Source organism: Balaenoptera ricei, chromosome 16, assembly GCF_028023285.1.
Source record: "Balaenoptera ricei isolate mBalRic1 chromosome 16, mBalRic1.hap2, whole genome shotgun sequence".
Taxonomy (NCBI): Eukaryota; Metazoa; Chordata; class Mammalia; order Artiodactyla; family Balaenopteridae; genus Balaenoptera; species Balaenoptera ricei.
The window spans coordinates 33,390,959-33,416,135 of NC_082654.1; the positions used below are offsets into that span (position 1 = coordinate 33,390,959).

Below are 25,177 nucleotides of genomic sequence, written 5' to 3' on the forward strand. Positions count from 1 at the left end.
TGTAATCACTGTTCTTTGTACTTATCTACAAGCACTGTTAACATGTTTGTCTCCATGGCCAAATCACCTCCTGTGCTATCTCATTGCCTGCCACACACTACATCTTCAGTAGGTATTGGCTGGACGAATCGATGACTAACCTTCTATAAATTGCAGATGGGGGTCCCATATCATCACCATGTGGACTTTGGCATCTAAGGGAAAGTGAGCGGAGAGGTGAAGGGAAAGGATAGGGAGGGAGTGAAATCCTATCTGAAACTGACGGTCCAAGTGTAATTTAACAGAAACCATTCACCCACCTTTCCTTTGTTGCAAGCAGAGTTATCTGCTTTCTTTATCCTCTTGGGGATTTCTTCATTATACTCAAACTGAAGTTTGTCATTACATGATTTATTTTCAGGTCTGTCTTCTAGAATGTTGTCTGAAAATGAGTTGGCAGGCTTCAGTGAACAAGAACTGAATGCTTCACTTAAGGGCTATGGCTACATCATTGCAAGGATGTTCAGGTACTTGTGCTTATCTGTAAGCCTGAGGCGCTGGCTACATGTTACCAAAATGATGGCTTGAAGTATAATTTTAAAAATTTGTTAAACGATACATTTACTTTTGATTGAATAGACTAATTTACCAGTAGTTTTGGTACCATATAGACGTAATCTAAATGAGAAAGCTCATTTTCATACAGATGATTGGAACTGTGCAAACATTATGGAAGACACCCTGTCAAGAAGCTCTCAGCACACAAGTTTGGGAAGGATTTAGTGGCTGAAGCACTTCTAGATGGTGCAGGCACGAGTTAATCACTCTCACTTTAAAGTGAAGCTATTAGCTTTTTTTACCTCTAGAAATGTCAAAACCAGAGGGAAAAAGACACTTACTTGCAATGCAGTTTTCACAATTATGCTTAATTGGAAAGTAAAGTTTTCATAACTGTCTATCAATTTATTAAGGGAAAATCTTAAGGATAAGAATTAAAATATATCTAAAAATTTCCAAAGTATGACAGATAATCTTATACTTTGCTCTTGTTTTGGTATTACTATTCAAAATGATTTTAAAGGTGTTAGAGATATAACATGATTATGTTCTTTTAAAATGAAAAACAAGAAAGCTCATTTCTCACCCATGATTTTACTATCTCATCAGATCACAAATGCTTAGACCAAAATATCCTTATACCAAATCAGGGCCATGCAGGCTGCCAAGAAATAAATGAGATCAATCATTTCATTACATTTTTATTCTTATGAGGGTCACAACTTCATGCTAGTCAGGCCTAAGCAAATGGAAACAGAATGCCGACATTCATGCAGTTAAAAGGTCAGGTTCAAGTGGCTTTACCTTCCTGACTGTTAGGAGCAGGAGAAGCAGTAAGGACATCTGCTACAGAAAAACAGAATCAGAAAGGGGATAAACATAAGGAAAATTAAGGCAAAAAGCCAGATAAATTAAACTAAGGTATGAAGCAAAGCATGAATAACAACAGCTTAGATTACAAGGTAAATGAAATAAGAAATCTTCCATCGATTTAATATTTTGACTACTAAGGGATGCAAAGGCTAGCAATAAAAGAAGTGCAAACATTGTTAACGTTAATCATGCTGCCACATTCACATTATGTATTTTCAGCTACTGATTGTCCTAATACTCCCCAAAATACTTTATGTCAAATGGATAGAAACTGATTAATTTGTTAGAATCATGCAGTCATTAGACTTCATATATACGAAGTCATAGAATGTCTATATGAAATTGGAAATTCAAATCTCTACTCTAGTGCATGTTCAAAGCTAGTCAAGATAAACAGCAAGGTTGGGAAAAAATTAATTGATATTTATTTAATAAAATTTAATTGAATAAATATTCATCAAGAACTTAGTGGCCAAAAGGCAGAGTAGCAGTTCCTGAAATATTTGAGCCTCATTTGCAACTTCCTTTAGATTTTCTGGAAGTAATTCTGTGCCTAGGAACTACCACATTTTTTCTTTTAAAGTGTTCTTTTCTAAAAATAATTTATTTTATTTTATTTATTTTTGGCTGCGTTGGGTCTTCGTTGCTGTGCGCTGGCTTTCTCTAGTTGCAGCGAGTGGGGGCTACTCTTCGTTGTGGTGCGCAGGCTTCTCATTGCGGTGGCTTCTCTTGTTGCAGAGCAAGGGCTCTAGGCGCGCAGGCTTCAGTAGTTGTGGCACGCGGGCTTCCGTAGTTGTGGCTCGCGGGCTCTAGAGCGCAGGCTCATTAGTTGTGGCGCACAGGCTTAAGTTGCTCCGCGGCATGTGGGAGCTTCCCGGACCAGGGCTCGAACCCATGTCCCCTGCATTGGCAGGCAGATTCTTAACCACTGCGCCACCAGGGAAGCCCAGAACTATCACATTTTTATAACCAAAAGAGGTTTTAGACGAATTTGCTCATTTTATATATGTGAAAACTGAGGACTAGAGCTGTCACAGAGATAAACTGGGCCACCCAGACTTTAGAGATGGGTTTCTAGCCTGAGGTGCCTGCGAGGGGCTCAGAAGGCCTGTGAAAACTCCTGCAATTTTATGTAGAAATTTGAGACCATGTTTATTTCTCTGAGGGGACTGGTCACAGCTTCCATCTCATCCTCAAAGGGATCCATCATTACCAGAAGCTTAGAAACTTTCGGGGTGCTGCTAAGAAGCTGGGAATGGTCCTACCCTTAGCAAGCAGGTTCCTGTTTTCTTCTTATCTCAGCCAGAGAAAGTGAGGTTGAGGGAAGGAGGCAGGGATGAGCTCGGCACCACAAACCATGACCAAAAGTGCAAGACTGTCTGGCATTTAACAGTAGCATCAGGATGCCTTAATAGGGTAAGCTTAAACAAGTCCCGGCATAATCAACTACAAGGCCTATTTGGGAATCAGCCAGTCAGAGGACTCTTTTAATGAAATGGGAAATTATCATGTGGTGGTATTGGAATTAACTGTCATAGATCATAGATGTTAGTGCTAGAAGGGAGAACATCAGACAACCTGTAACAAAATCTTCCCATTATGCATCTGAGGGGCCTAAAGTCTAGAGTGGCGAAAGGACATTGACCCAAGGTCTCACAGTCTATTGGAGCAGAACCTGCGGGTGCTTTCCATGTATACCCCACCCCAGCACATGTGGGTTTTTAAAAAGCATGCAACTGTCCTAGAGATTCAGTGGGGTAGGGTTTAAATTTTACCCTCCTAACTGAAAATAAATCAGAAAGCTCCTTCCCCCACCTTCCCCCATGCATTTTGTTATCTGCATATCAAAACTTCCTATACTGCTATTACTAATAATTAAGAAAAGTCTTTTCTTTCCTGTTTTCAAAAGTACAGAAAAAAACACAGAAGTAACTTATGATAGAGAGTGAATTTATCTTCCAGAGCACTAACTTCTTACAGGGGCAAATAACATCTGGATTTGGTTGATTTCTTAAATGTGGTTTTCATTTCTTATCAAATAAATTTGTTCTATGAAACAACATTACCATGACTGTGGTAGAGATCCACAGGGAGGAATAAGTCAATATAAAAAGATTCATACTCCCATGACTTCTGAGGAACAGGATACAAGAAATGACCTTGACTCTTTCCCATTTTCTCCCTCTTTCGACCTCCCCATTAGAGAATATGCCCTTCGTGTTATCTGATGGGACTTCAGATCGAGTACATTGGCTTTTAGTTGACGGTATGAAGCAATCAACAATTACTAAGGACAAATATTACATGGACAGAGACTAGTATTGCACTTGGGGGCAGAAAGAAGTTGGACTGTAGCTGCTGGCTATGACGGAGGCTCACAAAACCAAACACGGCCAGGAGACAATCGTGCTGCGTGAAAAGCAGATATATGAAGGAGTGTAGCTTGATTCTCTTAATGCAAGTGGTAAACGGTTACTGGTCTGCGCATATCTGCATATTAACAAGACAATATCCTATAGAGAAGTAATATAGTCTACATTTATAACGTTTAAATAAACAAGAATATTGGTATTTTTTCATTACTAAATGTTTGTCTTTCAGAAGTTGCCAAAATTAAACAGTCTACCATCAGCAGTGGTACCTGAGAAAACATTTTGCAATCTCTAGCAAATGACACTAATTTAGTGCAAATGAAACACAACTGAAACCTAATTATCTCCTAAGAAGAATCCTTCACCTTTAATAGGTAAGTAACATCATTCATGTGACTTTTTTGTATTGCACCATTAGCCATCACCCATATCTTTTTGGTGGGGCCAGAAGGAAATGTCTGGTTGGCTTAGTAATGTGAGAACCAGGGAAGGGGGGCGGGGAAGGGAAATGCTGCTTCTTTCTTTGCTATGCTCTTAGAAAGCAGGAGCGAAAGCAGTGAAGGGGAGCAGCAGAAAGCACAGGAACGCGATGCTGCCCCCTGCAGGTGGTGCAGGGGAGAGAAAAGAGTCAGCCCTCGTCTACAATTCCTGCCAAGAGCATCCGCTACACCAGATGCTGAAAGGGTGGGAACGGGGTCTCTCTGCAGTAATTCCACCTCTTCCTCTAGAAACCAATTTAGGAACAACCCCTGGATTGCTTCCCATACCCTCCTACTCTTTCCTTGAGTGCTGTCTGTAGTGGCTGACAGAATCCCTTTCCAAGGAGGACAGGTCCTCCTTGCTAAGCAGCAGGATTCCAGAAACTCTTAGATAATATTACAACAATCTGTATTGTTGGTCTATGGAGCATCAGACTTATTTTTGGAAAAAAAAGACACCCAAAAAACCCAGTAGAAAAATCTTCCAGGCACTTCCCTGCGTATAGCATAGGGTTGGCTCTCTTACCGTCAGAGAGGGATTCATAGTCATAATCATATTCGTCCTCTTCATCTTCCTCTTCTTCGTTATTAGCAGGTGGAGGGTTGGCACTGCCGCCATTATAAGCCTGAGCTTGCATGGACGCTAGCTGATGAGCCTGTAACATATCCGTAATTAAAGACTGCAGATGCCCAGCTACCGAACTTTCATTTATAGCTACCAAATGACCACCTAAGGCTCACCACAGTCATAAAAAGTGGCTTAACCTATTTTGATTATTTGAGAAAAGCCCCAAAACTCTACAGTCACTTAAAGCACAACGTCAATACTTCAGTGAATGTTAACGTCCCTACAGGAGGAATCCAGGAGCTTTTAGGAAACAATCACAAGGAATCCATGTGTGGTGCCCAGCCATCCAGGTTTCCTAGGACAACCCCACCAGGAGAAAGCTGGGTGCTTCAGAAAACCACCATCAATCCCAAATGATGAAGAAGCAAATCAGCCCATCCATTTTGGAAAAGTAAATCTCTGCTAAGAAACTGTTTTTTTTCCCCCCTTCTTAAAATACTATCTAAAGGCCTTTGACCTTGAGAAAAATGTTAGAATTCCTATGGACGAGACCAAAAGAATAGTTGATTTAAATAAAGTTTTTTCAACAGACCTTTATCTGAACCGTCAGTCAGATTAACAAAATAGGCCTAGAGATTTCTGGAAAATTGATGTGTGCTATCGGGGAGGTCATGTGCTTCTACATTTGACTAGAATTACTGTGAAGGAATATCACAGGACACAAGAATAAATATAAATCTGGGGCCTAGCATAAGGAAATAGTGCAAAATACAGGCAAAGTTACTTGCGTGAATTAAAAGCAGGAAGCAACCTAAAAGTCCAACAATAGAGGAGTGACGTCAGTAAACTATGGTATATCTGCTTGAGAGAATAAGACTTGACAAATAATTGTGATATATATTTATTGAACAAAGGATACAGAATTTTGTGTGTGTGTATAGATATAAATAATATTTATACATGTAAGCATATACATATATACATGTATCTATGCAAATATATATATAATTGTACATCCTTTGTTCAATAACTATGTATCTTTCTGTCTACATATAATGATTATAATTATATAAAACGATGTGCATAAAAGGCTAGCTATTAAATGTTAATACGGTAGGAATTCTTGACCTGTTTTTATGGCACAGGCCCCTTAGGCAGTCTGGTGAGGTAAGGTCCCTTCTCAGAATGATATTTTAAATGCATAGAACAAAATACATAAGATTACAAAGGAAAAAAAGAATGCTGATACAGTTATCAAATGTTAAGAAAAAATTGTGCTATAGGAATAATATGTTTATTTATTAACATAGTAAAAAATATATAATGGTAGGTCAAGTAACATTTCTGAAATAGTGATGAGCATAAATAATTCTTGGAGATATTAGCAACAGCTGTGATATAATATGAAACATCTGTGATTTCTACTGGTGACAAAGACATAGATGTTGCCAACTTTACTGTGGTTTGTTCCCTACATTTATAATCAGAGGAAAGGCTAAATTTCAGCTAGAGGTTAGTGAAAATGAAGACGTAATTTTTTTTCAGGAATTCCCTGGTGGTCCAGTGGTTAGGACTCAGCACTTCCACTGCAGGGAGCATGGGTTCAATCCCTGGTTGGGGAACTAAGATCCTGTAAGCCGCATGGCGCAGCCAAAAAAAAATTTAATTTTTTTCATCTAATTTCATGGACCCCCTGAATTCTGTCTGTGGATATTACTAAGGTTAAGAATCCTTGTGATACAGGTTGTGTTTGGCTTTGGAATTATGTGTGTTTTAAAATAATTCTTCCTTAAGTTTTCCGAAATGTGGTTATATTACCTTTATAATAAAAATATATACATAAGGAAGATACAGTGTAGACTATGTTGATATTGAGATAAATCTTTTACATGCCGTCTACTCCAGATAACTGGGCATTGTCTAGGCTCAACATTTTTATGGAACGCTAGCGCCATGCGTGTTAATAGCTGTCATGTAAAAAAATGAGAATTACAGTAACCACAAAACACAGTGGAAGTTTAAAAACAGCATCTTACAGAAACTGAGTTTCACAGAGCCTTCATTAAATATGCTAAAGGGCACCACGGTTCTTCAAAGATCTCCAGTGCAGCATTTCCCACACTTATTTAACCAGGAAAATTTTCTTTTCTTTTTTCAGAGTGTCTCACAGGAGTAGCATTCTTCCAAGCTTTGGGAAATCTGCTCTAGGCACAAGTGAGCTACAAAAGCAAGTCTATCTGTCCTGGATAAGCAAAGGGCCTTCCGGCAGTAAACATGCAGGGTGGAGCCAAGTACCGAGAATGATGATGCCAAGAGCCTGGTGGGCCCCCTGACAGAAGGTTTTGAGAACCAATAATGGGGGTGCTGCCGTTCAAAGTCCCACAACCAGCAAATGTCAGAAGGTGGAGTGTCCAGGTCCCTTCGACGCTCAGGTACTTCCCCCAGTGCAGGAAGTATGGGACAGGTGGCCCAGCGACAGCCAAGAGCTGACTTCCTTATTCTTTGCCATATCCTACTTATTTTGAGGCAGAAAAACAGGACCCCAGCCCTTGATAAAAGCAATTCAGATATAGGCCTGGGGGTTAGAGCGGGGTGTCAGGTGAAGAACTGGCTCACATGGGTCCAGGCAGGAGCCATGTCTCATTTGCTCTGTTCCCCCAGCCCCTAGCACAGCACCTGTCACTGAGTGTGAACTGTCTGAGTCTAGCAGGTTGGAGTTCAGGAGACCAAGGGCAGAATACTGGTGATCTGGCGGGGTATAGTTAAGGATCCTCGGCAAGAGCCTTAGCACGAGCCTGAGGCAGATGGAGGGCTTCAGAAATCCTGCTCTGAGTCAGTGCATCCTTGCTGAGGGTGAGTTCCTTGCACAGAAAGGACCCAGACCTTCTAAGTTAGAGGGTTGGTCTGAGCACACTGGAGCTCCTGGCATGCATTCACCCAACCCCGTGTGAACTCAGATAACCAGGTCTAGACCCACAACCTGCCAGGCAATTAAAAGGCCTTGCAGATATGACTGTCAGTACCCCTTGGGAAATCATGGGGCTCTGGAAGCGATTTTAAAAAACTGAAAATGGGATTATATTGTCCCATTTTTCCAAAAGGAGGAAGAGGTAAGTTGTGGAAGTTGTATGGTAGAAAGTGCCAAAGTAATGCCTGACAGAATCTCAGAATGGATTATTTGGTTGTGAGAACACAGAAAATAAAGAGGCGATTCGCAAGAGTAGCATAGGTTTACTAAGAACAAATCTCCCACACAGTAACCTCTTTAGACTTTGCGGGTAAGGTAACTCACTTTGTGGGAAATAACAGATAAGCAGTATTTTCCAACTTTCAGGGGGGATAAGAATTATTTTTAAATAAACAGATTACCAAGTCTTCCTTATGGAAATTCTGATTTAGTTGGGCAGATTTGGGACCTAAGAATCTGTGTCTTTGAAAGTGCCCCAGTGATTGTTATCAATGTATCCTACTTCTGTGTTGCCTTTGACAAGGTCTTCCCTGAAGACCTGAATCAGAATCCTGGCTCTGCCACTATGAACTAGGTGGCTTCGAGAAAGTCCCATAAAGGCCTAGATCTCAATTTCTATTCTATAAAGAAAGAGGTTGAAGCAGATTCTGCAGAAGTCTGGGCTTCAGAGAAGAGAGCACCAGACAAGAGTGATAATCACCTAAACTTGAGGGAGGTCCTGCAAGAAGGGCCACAGGGCTCTCCACTTGGCCGTCTGGCTCAAGAGCAACTTGGGTGAAGGCACAATTTGGAAAACTGCTAATAAATAATTGGATGACAGATGTCAAAATCCACAAAGAACCTTGTATGCTATAATAACAAACCAAAACCAAGAAGAGCAAGTTTAATAGAGATAAATGTGAGACTCCTGCTACACAAAAGTTTAAAATTAATTGTAAACCTGGAAAAATGGTGAGACTAGGCATAAGTTTAGTCCTGTGAAAATAACTGAACTCTTTGCTCTCTACAAACTCAACATGAGCCTGGTAGGCGTTAAAGAATTTAAATAGCGAGAACGGTCCTAGGTTGTACTAACTGAGATATAAAGTTCAAATTAAGAGAGGTGATGGTTTCACGGTCCTTGTGCTGCAGACCCTGAGCATTGACTTCTGGAAATCACATCTTAAGATTCACAAATCCAAGCATATCCACAGATGGAAGAATATCCAAATATTCTTAATGGAAGTGAAGATTTGACGATTGTTCCAAATAGACTACTCAACTAGGTCAAACTGGACTTTTGACTCGATTCGACTTGAAATTAAAAAAAAAATTTTTTTATTGGAGTATAGTTGATTTAAAATGTTGTGTTGGTTTCTGCTGTACAGCTCGACTTGACATTTTTTAATCAATGACTTAGGACAAAGGTTCCAAATCTGTTGGGCTCATAGAATCCATCTGTTCTCTGGGAACCACTTAAAGCAGAACTGGAGTAGGGCCTAGAGGCTTGGAGGTGATGCTCAGAGAGAAATTAAAAGCTCCAGGCCGTGACCTAGTTTTACTTTGGACTGTCCACGCTGCCGGGGCTGCACCATTCTAGTCCTGCGGGGCGCTGAGGTTCATGCAGCAACTCTTGGTTGCTATAATTTTCAAAAGTGGTGTTTCAGGGCCAACAGTGCTCTCCTAAATAGGACAAATAGTTTTGGCAGCTGTCATTCTGTGGGATGAGTAAGTTCAACCTGGCATATGGACTCAGTGGTCCTGGACCTGAACTTTTTCACAGATCCTTGGGCTGAGGGCCCTCCTACATAGGCAAGTTTGTGGTGCTCGGGGACTAGATCTCTATGGGTGAGGCAGGTACAGAAGTGCCTTGGGGTCCATATGCCACAGTGATACACTGTGCCAACTTCCATGCTGGGAGCACAGGGCTGCTGCTATTGGGGTTCTACTACTGACCTCAGGAGTCATAACCCCATGTCCAAGTGCTCTCCCGACAGGGGACTCTTCTTAAAGAGGACTATAGCGACCATTGTGGGATTGACAGCTGTGAAGCCCAGGCCCAGAGACAAGAGTCACATATTATCCTGCTCAGAATAAATTAAATAATGAGGTACATTCCACATCAATTTTTCGAAATAAAATTTTATGTAAGTGGGAAGAGAGTATTTATCAGTCTATTCAGTGGAAAGCCAAAAATCAAATGTATCATTCGAGGAAACTGAATCTTCAAAAACTGGTTACCCATCAGTCATCTGAAAGGTTAGAATGACATTAATTTCTTTGTTCTGGGCACACAGCATACTCATAACTTCTTTAACAAGAGAGTACCTTTTGCTTTAATATATCCACCGGTGTCTGATGGGCTTTTAACTTCTTATTTTTGAGAAGCACTTTCCTCCTGAGTTGGTCAGGTGAGGGAAGCATTGGATCATCTGAGAAATCACTCTCAAATAAGAATTTAGCCACCAGTTTTTCTCCAAACACAGTCTAAAAACAATAAAGGAAAACACATAATCAATGCCCTTTATCTATACCTGAATCATCAGCTAGATATTTCAGCCCAGTTGAATTGTTCTAAAAATCCTAGGAAGAGGAACTAGGAAAGATGTTGTATCCGTGTGTCCTGCCCCCGAGTCCTGCATAGTTTCTTACTGGAAAGAAGGGAAGTGGTTAGAAGGCCAGGAGGAGGGGTCTAGGCCCCTCTCCAGGGGGGGCCCAGCTCTAACTATTTAGAAAAATACTCTGGGGTCTGATGTACTAAAGAAGAAAAAGAGATTCAGTTAGAGGCTGTGATTTGTAGAATATGGTCTGTTCCAGACATGGGTAAGAAGTCACAAGGATACAAACCTTGAAGTAGGTAGGAAGTGGGGACAAAAATGAAAAATAATAGGGAGAATTTGTGACCACCGAGTATAAGGAACCACAGACACCATTCTAATAAAGCTTTTCTGAGCACTGGTCTTCAAAGGGAAATGTGTCTCCCCCAAGGAGGTGGGTGGTGGGGGAAGGCACAGGATGACCCATTCGGGGTGAGGGTAGAAAACATGTCAGTTTCCATTTCTAGTTATTTTTTAATGAAAAAAAGAACAAAATGGAAGCTTATTAGTGCTTAATGTACAGACTGAAAATGGCGCCCTCAGTCTGTATGTCAGGCACTGTTCATGAAGGTCCCTGAGGGACGAGGGGGGATCTCTTGACGCAGAGGGACCAAAGGTGAGTCCCTCACATCTTTGTTTGCTAACATCTTATTGAGATGATCACAGTTTGGGTGCTTTGGTGACGACGTGTGGTTAATTTCACAAAAAGACTTTTCTTTGAAATATTCTGTAATGAGATGAAAAGTGATTATGAAAATCTTTTACAACATATAGAAGCTCACATTTTATATAAGGAAAAAGCAGTTAGTTAAAGGAGTATTCTAAGTTATACAATTTTCTTTAAAAAAAAAGTATCCTAAAATTTCGGACTTTTTCTGTGTTTATAGTGGGTAGCTGTACTTTGTTACCAGACGATGATGATGATGATGATGATAAAATCACTGTTAATCTGTTCCTATATGATAAGGGTAACGTTTTAACACTGAGTGAGAAAGTAATTGCTTTTTTTAAAAAAATAAATTTGTTTATTTTATTTATTTATTTTTGGCTGCACTGGGTCTTCGCTGCTGCACGCAGGCTTTCTCTAGTCGCGGCGAGCGGGGGCTACTCTTTGATGCGGTTCGCGGGCTTCTCATTGCAGTGGCTTCTCTTGCTGTGGAGCACGGGCTCTAGACACGTGAGCTTCAGTAGTTGTGGGACGCGGGCTCAGTAGTTGTGGCTCGCGGGCTCTAGAGCACAGGCTCAGTAGTTGTGGCACACGGCCTTAGTTGCTCTGCAGCATGTGGGATCTTCCCGGACCAGGGCTCGAACCTGTGTCCCCTGCATTGGCAGGCAGCTTCTTAACCACTGTGCCACCAGGGAAGCCCAAAAGTATTGATAAAATTTGTGTTCTGGAAAGAGTAAAGACAGCTGTCTAAAAATATTTCTATTGTGATGTGATTTTGTTGTAGGAAACAATGTGTGTTAACATAAAAACTCTTATGTATGCACACTCAGGCTACCTGGAAGCAGATTCTCTAATGATTAAAAAATCCTCTAGGGCTTCCCTGGTGGCGCAGTGGTTGGGAGTCTGCCTGCCAATGCAGGGGACACGGGTTCGAGCCCTGGTCTGGGAGGATCCCACATGCCGCGGAGCAACTAGGCCCGTGAGCCACAATTGCTGAGCCTGCGCGTCTGGAGCCTGTGCTCTGCAACAAGAGAGGCCGTGATGGTGAGAGGCCTGCGCACCGCGATGAAGGGTGGCCCCCGCTTGCCGCGGCTGGAGAGAGCCCTCACACAGAAACGAAGACCCAACACAGCCATAAATAAAATAAATAAATAATTTGAAAAAAAAAAATCCTCTAAATGAAGGATTTTAGTGGAGTCTGAACTCATCTGTTAAAAATATAAAAGGCAACACCTTTTCAATAAGTTTATAAGAAAAGCAGATTGATACCAAGAAACATATAAATTGTCTAGCCAAATTCCAATAAGAACCTTTGCCTCATTAATGGAATTGAGAAATGAGTACCATGATTTGGCAAGTGCAGTTAAGGGCACCCCTTTTCCATCTGGATACAGGTATCTTTGTAAGGCATTTTTATCAGCTACTATAGCTGTTAAAGCCAAATATTGAAATAATAAACTAAACTTAAAACCAGACATCCAAGTCAGTGATCACAAAAATTTCCAAAATAATGAAGTGTAGTTAATCATATTACTCCCACTAAAAATTTAGATAATAAAAGAATAAGTTTATTTAAAATTTTTTTTATAATAGCAAAAGGGTTTTTGTATCATTAATAAATAATAGTATTTAAAAGTTATTCTTTATTTCATCCTTTCTATGTTACTCTCTTTTATATTCTATTTTTGCATGTTTTAATTAATGTATAAAATATGTTAATAAGTAGGATATGTATATAATTTATGAATAAGTCAATACACACACAACAGGAATACGTGGTATATTTTACTGATGGGGTATGCAATCAAAAAAGTTTAGAGACCATTATTCTAAATGATGGCAAAGAAAAGGCAACATGAAAGGCTAATTAGTTTTGTTGACATTAGTATTTGGGGACATTTCCCTCTAGCCATGCCCCTCCCTCCCACTGAGAGCCATATTCCCATAAATGCCTCTACCAGTGGAGGAAGGGGGAAGTATAATGGCGTATTTGCCCTTAAATCTGTCTGCATTATAGTTCCCTTGCATAAGGAAGAGCTGAGTGTTAACAGCACTATTCTGGCCAGTCTAACCTCTTCGCCACCTTGGATCTCCATATATGAAGTTGGGCCACAAGAAGATTTGACTTATTTGCCCTGAGATATTTTCAGCTTTTCCACATACAACTGACAGGTGACATCCTGGCATTCCTGATTTGTGGTATCAAAAGCGTTGGAAAGTTGGTCTCTTGTTATCTCCGAAGGTTTTCTGGAAATGCTCAGGAGACCACAGAACAGTGCTTCTATCACTCCAGTTGAAAAGATGGACCACTCAAGAGACAGCCCAAACTCCCAGGGCATCCCCATTTCTCAGGTCTGAGGGACGTTCACTGTACGTGCTTCACAGCTGAGGTCCAGCTGTGGCGTGGTCCACAGTGGCCCCAAATTAAGCTCAACAACAGTCACAAGACAAAGGCCAAGATACCATCCCGTCATTTAGCTGATACCTTACCTTGAAAATTTCTGCCATTTTTCGTTGCTGAGGCAATGAACAGTGGTTCTCAATCGATATGATGATGGGGAGATCGGAGTTGATAAAGGCACTGCGATCGATGGCTTCAACCACTTCCTATGAGAGCCAAAACAGCACATGAGAGTTCAGATATCTGCCCAAGGTGTCAAAAGGCAAGGCACTTACAGCCACAGAAAGCATCTAAATTGTTTATGCAGAAGACTCTGGCCAAAGTGGTTTTTATCTTTTCAAATGTATTTTCAAGTTAAGCAACAGGCTATTTTCTATAAACACATTAAACTATTCATATTGAGTATTGTTCACATACTATGAGGAACAGCTATCAGTATCCTGAATTTAACTATATATATATATATATATACTGAGTATAAGTAAAAGACACTGTATTAGTTACAGAATCAAAAATGATAAGGCGAGGGCGTCCCTGGTGGCGCAGTGGTTGAGAGTCTGCCTGCCAATGCAGGGGACATGGGTTCAAGCCCTGGTCTGGGAAGATCCCACATGCCGCGTAGCAACTGGGCCCGTGAGCCACAATTACTGAGCCTGCGCGTTTGGAGCCTGTGCTCCGCAACAAGAGAGGCCGCGATAGTGAGAGGCCCGCGCACCGCGATGAAGAGTGGCCCCCGCTTGCCGCAACTAGAGGAAGCCCTCGCACAGAAACGAAGACCCAACACAGCCATAAATAATGAAATAAATAAATAAATAAATAAATAAATAAATAGCATTCCCTTTAAAAAAAAAAAAAAGATAAGGCGTAAGATACTTTCCTGCTTTCAAGGAGTTTATAATCAAATCTACTTGGGGCAATAAGACATATATCACATATATTTATGTATGTATGTAAACACAGTTATCAACTCCTCCTTCCCTCAATATAGGGTATAAAAAGTTTTAAGAGGGCTGAATAGGAAAATGAGTTAAAGAGAAAATGCATTTTAGCCACCATCTTCACATACAAGACAGAAATAAGAAAATTCCTTCCCAGCCCAGCCATGGTTCAGAAAAAAATGATGTTACAGCCAAAGACCCTCTGAATGAGGATAGTAATTGCACAATGAACAAATAAACTACTTAGAATTTGAAATAATAATACAGTGAGACCAGTCTTCCTGGGTGACCAATCTCCCCAGGTGGAATCAATTCTCATTACTTCATAATGTTATTTAATCATCTCCTGACACATGATGTTGGCCTTTGTCAGCAGGACACCGGGAGAAATGACCTTTAATTCCTACAGCAAGAGAACAGACCCTGCCTTTTATATATCATCTTATGATGTAAAAATTTCAACAATATTATTACATGATAACTAATTTAAGGTAATGGTTACTAAACTTTGGTCAAATGAGAATCTAAGGAGAGTTCTAGATCAACTCCTAGGAAAATGAACATGTGCACATCCTACACAATTTGGGGAAGCCTTAAGACGCAGGATAAGAACTCCCAACCTAAGGTATAACTTGGAAGAGTCATTCATTTAAATGATGAATGAAGATAATGACTCTTTGTGATCTGATTTAAAGAAAGTTATGAAGCATTACCTTGAAGGGGATCTTGGTTGTCAGGGTGTGTCCATGATAAATGATGGGCATCCCATCATCTCCGTCCCAGCAGTCCAACTCTACACTCCTACAGCCTTGCAGGAGGACCTGTGGGATCAATGAATGAATCCACCCCAGATGAGCAAATGGAGATAAAGTCTCAAATTAAACCCAGCACAGGCTTCCACATATCAGTGTTCACTCTCCAGGCTAAAACAGAAGGGCCTAAGATTGAAAAGAAATATTGCATGTTGGCCGAAGGCCACAATTTATTAGGGGTGGGGAAGGGAGAGAATAGATTAAGGTAGAAAGAGTGCTTACCAGAGCTGAATACTATTGGAAGGTAAAATTTGATAGCAAAAACATAAGACCAGTTTCCCATCAACTTTGGTCCCTCAAGGGACCTACACATGGTGCATCCTGAAATGAGACAGCCAGGCTATAACTCTGGGCAGATGTCAGTGGAGGTGACACAGGTGCTGATGAAGAAATGAGGCCACTGATTCCTTAGTGAACTGGCCAAACATTTATATAAATCCAATCAGGATAAAATCTCCTCTATTTAGACCCACATTCTGCCACTACCTAATACCTTTGCTGTGAACATATAGCATGGGAGAAGAGTAGAAGCAGGGAGTTATCAAGGATTTGCCTTGCTATCTAATCCTAGAACAGCCTCTACAGCAGAGATGACAAATAATCCATAAAGTCCCCTCTCCACACCCATAGCAGTCATCAGTAATCAATCATAATATACTTGCCCCCTAAGCTCTGATGTGTTATCTCACAGCCTCCTCAGCAAAGAACTCCAGGAAACACTACCAGTGAACTAGATGAGATGATAGCTATTTGCTTTTCTGGATCTAGAGCTGGAAGCAGAGCTCCTGATATATGTGCTTGGGTTGCATCTCTGTAACGTTTGCTTGGAGCAACTTCTTCCTCCATAGACTGTATTTGTGGACTATCTTAAAGATGACCACATTTTGAAAGGGTCAGCCAAAGCCAGATATATCTGTGAATGGGCCAACTCTCTGATTTAAGAATCCACCTAACTATTTTCATGTGACAGCAGTCCAGTACTGGGGGCTAGCGGCCACTAGACTTGCTGCAGCATAACTTGGATAGTGGAATCCCCCTTATTTTAATGTTTTTATATGAGATACTTGCTAGATTCTTCCCATTGCACAGCATACAGCACCCAGTTTTCCTAGGTAACCTATCTTCCCAGGGCTAACTGATTCTTTGGCAAAGAAGCCCAAGGCTATCAGTGTCTGCCAGCACTAGAGTATCTAGAGGTGTGTTGCTTTGGGCTGAAAACTGTTGTGTAATACGACAGGTGGGACGTGAGGCTCCCTCATCTCTGTAGTGAGCCACGCTGGGAAGAATGTTCACTGACCAGCAGCAGATGAGATGGGTTTTCAGTATGAAAAGACTAAAGGTCCTTATCAATGTCTGCATGACATTACGGCTTCCACATATGGTTAGAATAGGAGAACCAGGGCTGGAAATTCCAGGTGAGAACAGGGCTTTTTCTCACTTCTCATCTGACCCATACAGTAATCTTGGGAGGTAACTGGGAGAGCTGAGAGAGAGCAGAGAGTGGTAAGAAATGAAATAAAAGGGAGCTTCATACTAAGTTTAATCACATCTGTGAGTCTATTTGAGAGGTTTCTGTGCCTTATTCAAAGGCTGTGACAATCTCTACTTGAGGTGTAATGTTAAGGAGTAAAAAAAAAAAACCTCCCTGATGTCAAATAAGGAAATGCAGTAGGAATTAAAGCTAGGACATTGGTCCCTGTTTATTTTCCTGGGATAAACACACACACACACACACACACACACACACTTCATTTCTTTCCTCTGGAACAATGGATTTCAAACTTCTTTTAACCTTGGAATTCTCGGTACAAATGGAGGGCCAATATATAAAGTACATAAAAGAGCAAATCTTCAGTGGCAGTGGTTACTGTCTACTCTTCTGTGTCAGCAGCTGAGGCCCCTTGACAGAACTCTTATTTTGAAAATCACTACTCTAAGGACACATCTTCATTTCATAATAAAATCCCCTTAGATTTTAGAGTTTAAAATACATACTCCAGGGCTGCCCTGGTGGTGCAGTGGTTAAGAATCTGCCTGCCAATGCAGGGGACACGGGTTCGAGCCCTGGTCTGGGAAGATCCCACATGACGCGGAGCAACCAAGCCCGTGCGCCACAACTACTGAGCCTGTGCTCTAGAGCCCGTGAGCCGCAGCTGCTGAGCCCGTGTGCCACAACTACTGAGCCCGCACGCCTAGAGCCCGTGCTCCTCAACAAAGAAGCCATCACAATGAGAAGCCTGAGCACTGCAATGAAGAATAGCCCACGCTCCACACAGCTAGAGAAAACCCACACACAGCTAGAGAAAACCCACGCACAGCAACGAAGACCCAATGCAGCCAAAAATAAAATAAATAAATTAAAAATGGATTTCTATTAAAAAATAAAATAAAATAAAATACATGCTCCATACCAGATAAGCTTTGGGACAGAAGTTTGACCAATGCTTTGAGGAATATATAGACTAATATCAGAATAAAGGAAGCTCAAGTCTGCTGGGTTTGTGTAAACAATACAATTATAATTTTAACACTTGGACGCCCCCCAACACACACACACACACACACACACACACACACCTGGACGTAGCTAGCTCCTCCCATAATTAACTCACCTTGTGGGAGTTCAGAAAACAGGCAGCATAGACAAGGATGTTGCAGAAAATATAACAGAAGCAACAGACATATGGATCATTGAGAGCTGGATGTTTAGGTCAAAAGGATGTGCTTTTTCTAGTCTGGAGACCCTTCTGAGTTTTCAAGAATATTCCCATGAATTTAAATGTGTAGGGACAGTGCCTGCAGTCTGTAAAATTGTTTTTTGTTGGTTGCCATAGGGATAGATTAATTTTCTGACAAATTGCAAACCAAAACAAACAATATTTTGGGAATAACTTCACAGACAGTTGCATTTTCTGCTATGCTTTCCCACTACAATATATTGATTTATTTAGCATTTAGTGAAGCAATTAGATAGTTTTCCCATGGGAAAATCTAATTTTAGTATAGGTAGGTCAGACTAACCAGGATCTAAAAGCTATGAGTCTCAAACAACTACTTTTTAAATTTTGCCTAGAATAAAGGTTAAGTGTAGATGTGGGGGGGGGGGGAAAGAAACAAAAAGAAGTAAAGAAAACAACTGTATGTAGAGGCAGTTTTCCCACACATCGTGTTTCCTCACATTTCACAATTAATAGTGTATAAGTTCTTCAAAGGAGTCTGGGGTCAGGTTTTTGTGACTTTGGGGGTTACGTAAATAAGGTTTAATGAAAACCATATTCCAAGTGAAATTCTCAGTACCTGGCTGTAGAGTTCTACTGAGGATTCTCCTTTGAGTTGATGGCCTGTGAGGTAGGTATTGTGTGAAGATTCAATGTAATAGTAGGAGAGGGGCAATTGCAATTCTTTAATGTTCTCCTGCGACTCATCATTTTTCGAGGCAAAATTATCTTTATCCATCAGAAACCTAGAGGAAACAAAGTTTCTTAGAATTGCATGGGAAAAATATATACTCTTTTTTAAAAAAAATGAACAATAGTTGACTTACAATATTATATTAGTTTCAGGTATACAACATAGTGATTCAGTATTTTTATATATTATACTCCATATAAAGTTATTATAAAACAATGGCTATATTCCCTGTGCTGTACATTACTTCCTTGCATCATATTTATTTTACACCTTGTAGTTTATATCTCTTAATCCACTTCCCCTGTCTTGCCCCTCTGTCAAACCCTCTCTCCAGTGGTAACCACTAGTTTGTTCTCTGCATTTGTAAGTCTGTTTGAAAAATGTATGCTCTTAAATGATGGGCAAAGATTTTTTAAAAGTTACCTTGCAAATCCTTCAAACGACATTAGGCCCTGATGACACATAGTGATACTAGGCTCGAACTTCTGCAAGGGATACAAAAAGAGTGTTATTTAAGTAAAGGAAACTAAAGGGAAAACCCACCACATCATTTTTTGAAACTGTTCTGTTTTCATCAGGAAACATCTAAACCAAATATTTGAACTAATTTAGTTATGCAGTGGTAAGGTGTAGTTTTTTAGTCTAAAAGAAAACATTAATTATGTGTGATTTTATTATACGAAGCATATTTATTTAAGAGAAAAAAGGAGAGTGGGAGAAAAGAATAAGACTGATTTATATGAAAACAAATGATATCGGTTTACCCAGGTGAAGATGGGGATCGTAACGGCAGCTACCATAGAGTTGGTGGGAGGTGAAATGCGAGAATCCACACAGAATCCTCCGTACAGTGCTTGCGCGCCATCATATTACAGTGAGCGCACAGTCATGTGATCTTAACCTTACATTTTTAGCGTTGCCAGTGATCAAGTCCAGTTGCTGGCCGGCTAGTCCACTGATTCCCAATCAGCTGACAAGGCAGGCTGAAAACCTAGACTAATTCTGCGGCATGTGGCGCAGCCCCAAGGAGCTATCTCGCCGCCCCCTATCTCCTGCCGCCCCCTAGCGGAAGCCATCACCGCCTCTCGCCTGGGTTACTGTGACAGCTTCCTACCCGGTCTCTCCGCTTTCCTCCTTCCCTAGCACAGTTTATACTCCAGTGGGGCCAGAGTGACCTCTTAAAAACACAAATCAAATCATGTTACTGCCCTGCTCAAAAGTTTCCAATAGCTTCCCATCTCACATGGACTCGAGTCAAATTCCTTCCCATGGCCTAAAATGCCTGGACGATTCGGCCCCTGCCCACCTGTCTGAAATCATGTCAGCTATTGTCCCTCTGGCATTTGTTATTCCTCACAGACTCCAAGCTCGCTCCTGCTTGCTACTCCCTGTCTGGAATGCTCTTTCCTCAGACCTTCACATGGCTTATGCATTCAGGGCTCAGCCCAAGTGTCACCTCCCCACGGCGGCCTTTGCTTACTCCTCTCAGCCCTCCTGCATCACTCCATCCCTTACTCTGCTCAATTTTTCCAGAACCCATTATTACCTGAAATTACTTTATATTTTTATTCATTTTTTGTCTGCCTCACCCACTAGAATGCAACTACTATATTTCCAGGTCCTGGAACAGAGCCAGGTCCATAGTACAAGCTAATAAACATTTGTTAAACAATCAAAGTGGCTGACAACCTAACTACTAATTCTACTGCATGTGCTAGAACTACGAGAAGCAATCATGTACTGATTCCTTACAGGAGTCACTGAGTAAGAGAAGGCTTAGGACCTATGTTAATCATATGTTAAATAAGAACACATATATTTGGTATTTAAAAACAAAAACAAAAACCAACCCTCTATTTCGGCCCTAGACTTAAAGGTGTTAGAAGGAAATATAGAAAGAGTAAATGTTTACAGAAAATAATTAGCATAGTTAAGAGGCTTTACACATTTGCTTGCACACCAAATGGGTACAAACCTGGATGATGCTGAGGATTTCATCGTAAGTGTAGTGTTCTCCTTGGCAATTCACTAGGAAGTCATTGAGCTGGAGGATGCCAACTCCAAATACGCCCAGGGATGTGCTCTCCACCCCAGTGCCATTTGTCACGATACTTGCAGCAGCAATGGCATCAGATATCTGCCTCTGGTTGTCGGACAGCTGCTGTTTACTCTTAATGAATAACCCCAAATCGGAGACATTTCTGGTCAGCAAATCTGAAACAGAACCACCCACAGAACACGGACAGGCTAGCCAGCATCTTTTATAAAGTTCATTTTGGAGATAATGGTGTTGTGGAAATATTAAGCTGGAGAAACTCTTCACTAATCTGTCTAAACAAGCCATCAAACTCAGTGCTTCTTCCTGGCTTCACATAGTTGAAGGAATAAACAAAAATGAATCAATGAATAAATAAAAGAAACTAAGAGAGATCGAGGTCAAAGATTTTGAAAGCCCATAAGCTTCAGTATTAGATGGAAGCTAAATGTAAATTTCTTTGGGGACTTCAGGCTAGATTCAGACTTTGGTTTTTGAGACTAGCTACTTCTACATCTTTATGTTTGCAGAGATGGAAGACGTACCCTTAAGACTACAGTTTTTTCTGTACTTTAAAAGTGTAACTGTAAACATTTGTGTGCAGGTTTCTGTGTGAACATAAGTTTTCAGCTTATTTGGGTAAAGGCCAAGGAGTACAATTGCTGGATCATACGGTAAGAGTACGTTTAGTTTTGTAAGAAACTGCCAAATTCTCTTCTGAGGTGGCTGCACCATTTTACATTTTCACCAGCAATGCCCTGATTGCTCCACATGTGCACCCATTTTGGTATGGCCAGTCATTTTCATTCTAACCACCTTGGAGGACAGTCTGTCAGTTTCTTGCAGAGCTAAACACAGACTTATCATATAATCCAGCAACGGCATTCCTAGGGGTCTACCCAAGTGAGCTGAAAACTTACCTCCACAAAAACCCTGCACACCAAATATTTATAGCAGCTTTATACATAATTGCTAAAACTTAGAAGCAACCAAGATGTCTTTCAACAGGACAAATATCCATACAACAAAATATTATTCAGCAATAAAAAGAAATGGCCTATCAAACTATGAAAAGACATCGAGAAACCTTAAATGCATATTGCTCAGTGAAAGGAGCTAGTGTGAAAAGGCTACATTCTATATGATCCCAACTATATGACATTCTGGGAAAGTCAAAACTATGGAGACAGGAAAAAGATCAGTGGTTGCCAGGGTTCAGAAGGAGAGTGGGAGCAATGAAAAGATGGAGCACAGGGGATCTTTAGGGCAGTGGAACTATTTATTCTGTATACTACTGTAATGGTAGATACATGTCATTATATTTTTGTCAAAACCCATAGAATGTACAACACAAACAGTGAACACTAATGTAAATTATGGATTTCAGTTAATATATTAATATTGGCTCAACTGTAACAAATATACCACACTAATACAAGATAGTACTAAGGGAGGGAACTGTATGTGTGTGTGGGGAGGATATATGGGAACTCTCTGTACTTTCCCCTCATTTTTCTGTTAACCTAAAACTGTTCTAAAAAATAAAGTCTATTAATTTTTTAAAAAGTGTAACTACTGGGCTAGTCCATAGTTATGCCCATTTATGACTAAAGTTGAAAAAGGTCAATATTTTTAGCATAAGGACAATATATTTTAAAATAATTAAAAAAGCAAATGCATGAAAGAGGACAGTTTTTTTTTTTTTTTTTTTGCTTTTTAGTGTTTATAGTTTCCAGCAAGAACAGAAGAGAAAAATAATAGGCTTAAAATGAATGGGTGGTGAGGGTAATGGTGGTGGTGGTGAGTGGGATCGAGGAACTAGACATTCTGGTTCACATATTAGGAAAAATGTCCTGGATGTTCAGACAGGAGTGCTCTGCTGAGGTCACGAAAAACTCTCCTGTCAAAGGGCAGACAACTTCCACCCTGGGGTTCAGTACCCACCCACCTGGAGGCATGGAAGTGACTGGTGGTTCCCAACTGGGATATGCCACACACCTCGTGGACTTTTGGAAATCAGTGGGAAAGGTTTTTAGTTGTCAGAATGAGTGGGAGGCTCTATTGGTGAAATATTCTGGAATCCATGGACAGACCCACCCAGTGATGAATTTCCTTGTCCAAAATGCTAATGATACCCTTTCCCCTGACACCTCCATTAGAAAGATAATTCTCTAAGCATTTCACGATGCTCCAGGTAGCAGCATGCCATGTGGGACACAGGCTAAGGGCTTGTGTGATTGGATCTCGAACTTTCATTTTTAGGTAGAAAGGCCTCAAAGGGAACTATTAAAATCTCGCACAAACCTAGGTCAGGCTGAAGACCGCTGGTGTTTTCGTCAATGGTCAGGTTGGTGTAGAGGGGGGCCGCCTCGGAGCCGGCTCGGTCGCAGGGTACGGCGTAGATGTCAAAGAGATCCTTCAGGTCCTTGCGGCTCCTCACACTGGGTGTGGGATGGAGAACACCTCACCTTTGGCATTGTTATAACAAGGTTAGGGTCAGACAAGAAAGGCTAAGAAGAAATCCAGCCATACCTGAATGATTTGAACAGTTCAACAAACTCCACAAAACTCATGCTGCTGTCTGAAACCATGAAGCTCTGAAAGCCCTTCATTCCTCCTTTGATGCGCCCATGCCAGCTGCTGCTGCTCCAAGCACTGCAACAAAGACATGGCCTTAATGGGCAGAACTGGGACCAGTTTTGTCATTCTGCCCCAAGAGACATTCTCTGATTAGCAACATGAACAAAAACATGGACTGCAAGTCATTGAAGGTTTAGGCTCTTTTCTTTTCTTTCTTTTCTTTCTAAGCATTCCTTTAATTACATACATCTTTTCATTTCTCTCAAAATTAATCCATATTGCATCGGAGGAAATAAAACATTATACACTGAAACCACTTCATGTTTATAGCTTATTTAATAAGGGCACAAACCTGAGGTTAATATTCCTCTACTAATCATAACAGTTCTTTGAAATCTCAGGTCAATGGGAGAAAAAAACTCCAAAAATTCAGTGGTTTTGAAGAAAAGTCATTTTAAAAAAGAGCTCCAAATTACTCAGTCATGACTTATGGAAGATTACGCATGTTCTTTCCTATATTCTAAAATATAGAAACACATTTAAGAAGAAAATCTTCAATGTATCAATGTCTTCTCTTTTTCCTTTCTTAACCGGTTCTTAGATGAAAACAAGGAAGGGCTTTTAATGTTAATGGAAAATGTGAGTAACAAAAATATTAAGGATGGAAAGAAGCCAACTCTGCCTAGAATTATATTTGCACCTACCAAGGCTGGATCTATTTAACATAAAAATATCAGTCAACTGGGTCAAAAATTCAGTCTAGCTGTTTCACAATATTTTTTTATTTTCTATACTGGTTCCCTGAGAGGAGAGTATGAGAAATGTTTTGACTGGTTTTTGGTCAAATCAATGACTAGGATCTTTTTTTTTTTTTCATTTTTGCTTTTGTCTCTTATTTTTTACTTTCTAAATATTTCAAATATGTAAGAAAGTAGAGAGAATACTGTAATGAATAGCTAGTTTGTCCTCAGTCTTGCCAATAGTGTTTATTCATGGAAAATTATTTTGTGTTGACATCAGAAGGTCACCTCCATTAATGGAAGAGTAATACAAATGGATAGGTTTATTGTACTTTGTAGGCTTGGGTTATTGATCGCCAATGTGGTATGGGAAACAGAGGGTGGAGGTTCAGGAAGAGGAAAAAATCCGATAACAAAATGGCTTATCATTTGCATTTAAACAAGTACATTCCCTGCCTTCCTTCCTTCTGGTTCCAGGTTCAGCCTCTGTCTGTAGGCACCCATCTCCGTCTGACTTTAGGAAACTCTATCAGTCCACTTGTTCCCTTCCTAGGGCTCAGTCTTGCTCTCTCCTCGAAGAGCATTCAGGCTGACTTTTCTTCTCCTGTTTCGTCTTCTCTGTCTGGTTTAGCATACTTGGTGGGCACTGCCCCCTGTCCTTCTATGGCAGGGTCCTCTGATCTTGCATCTGGCATGGTAGTTCCTCTACTTTTACCTCTTTGAAAAGATTTTCCTCCTTTACTTTGTCCTTCCTTTTCCTGCTTATGAGTGATTGAAATAAAGGGAAAGACCACTTAATCCAAGTTCTCTGGCTATTTTATTTACCCGGGATACTGTATAGGCTGAAATATAATGTAAAGAATTCTGATTCTTTGTAGCTTTAATTTTGTTACAAACCGGGCTTCCCCTGTGGCGCAGTGGTTAAGAATCCACCTGCCAATGCAGGGGACACGGGTTAGAGCCCTGGTCCAGGAAGATCCCACATGCCGCGGAGCAACTAAGCCCGTGAACCACAACGACTGAGCCTGCGCTCTAGAGCCCGCGAGCCACAACTACTGAAGCCCGCACGCCTAGAGCCCGTGCTCCGCAACAAGAGAAGCCACCGCAATGAGAAGCCTGCACACCGCAATGAAGAGTAGCCCCTGCTCGCCGCAACTAGAGAAAGCCTGAGCACAGCAACGAAGACCCGACGCAGGCAAAAATAATAAATAAATAAAATA

At 40.8% G+C, this 25,177-nt stretch overlaps 1 protein-coding gene across 6 annotated transcripts in view; it reads right to left on the bottom strand.

Annotated features, from left to right (window-relative positions):
• PLCE1 (phospholipase C epsilon 1) overlaps positions 1 to 25,177 on the bottom strand; it is a 315,814-nt gene that overhangs the window by 34,437 nt on the left and 256,200 nt on the right. For all 6 annotated transcript variants that reach the window (XR_009498041.1, XM_059900486.1, XM_059900488.1 and 3 more), the window contains 10 exons: positions 23,170 to 23,292; positions 22,942 to 23,078; positions 20,578 to 20,816; positions 19,026 to 19,087; positions 18,489 to 18,654; positions 15,093 to 15,200; positions 13,531 to 13,647; positions 10,105 to 10,263; positions 4,788 to 4,917; positions 300 to 421 (listed from right to left, as the gene is read on the bottom strand). Coding sequence is in view for 5 of the 6 variants with exons in the window: in XM_059900486.1 (XP_059756469.1) it covers positions 300 to 421; positions 4,788 to 4,917; positions 10,105 to 10,263; positions 13,531 to 13,647; positions 15,093 to 15,200; positions 18,489 to 18,654; positions 19,026 to 19,087; positions 20,578 to 20,816; positions 22,942 to 23,078; positions 23,170 to 23,292 (1,363 nt within the window). In the remaining variant the exon portion in view is untranslated. The remainder of the gene's footprint in view (positions 1 to 299; positions 422 to 4,787; positions 4,918 to 10,104; positions 10,264 to 13,530; positions 13,648 to 15,092; positions 15,201 to 18,488; positions 18,655 to 19,025; positions 19,088 to 20,577; positions 20,817 to 22,941; positions 23,079 to 23,169; positions 23,293 to 25,177) is intronic.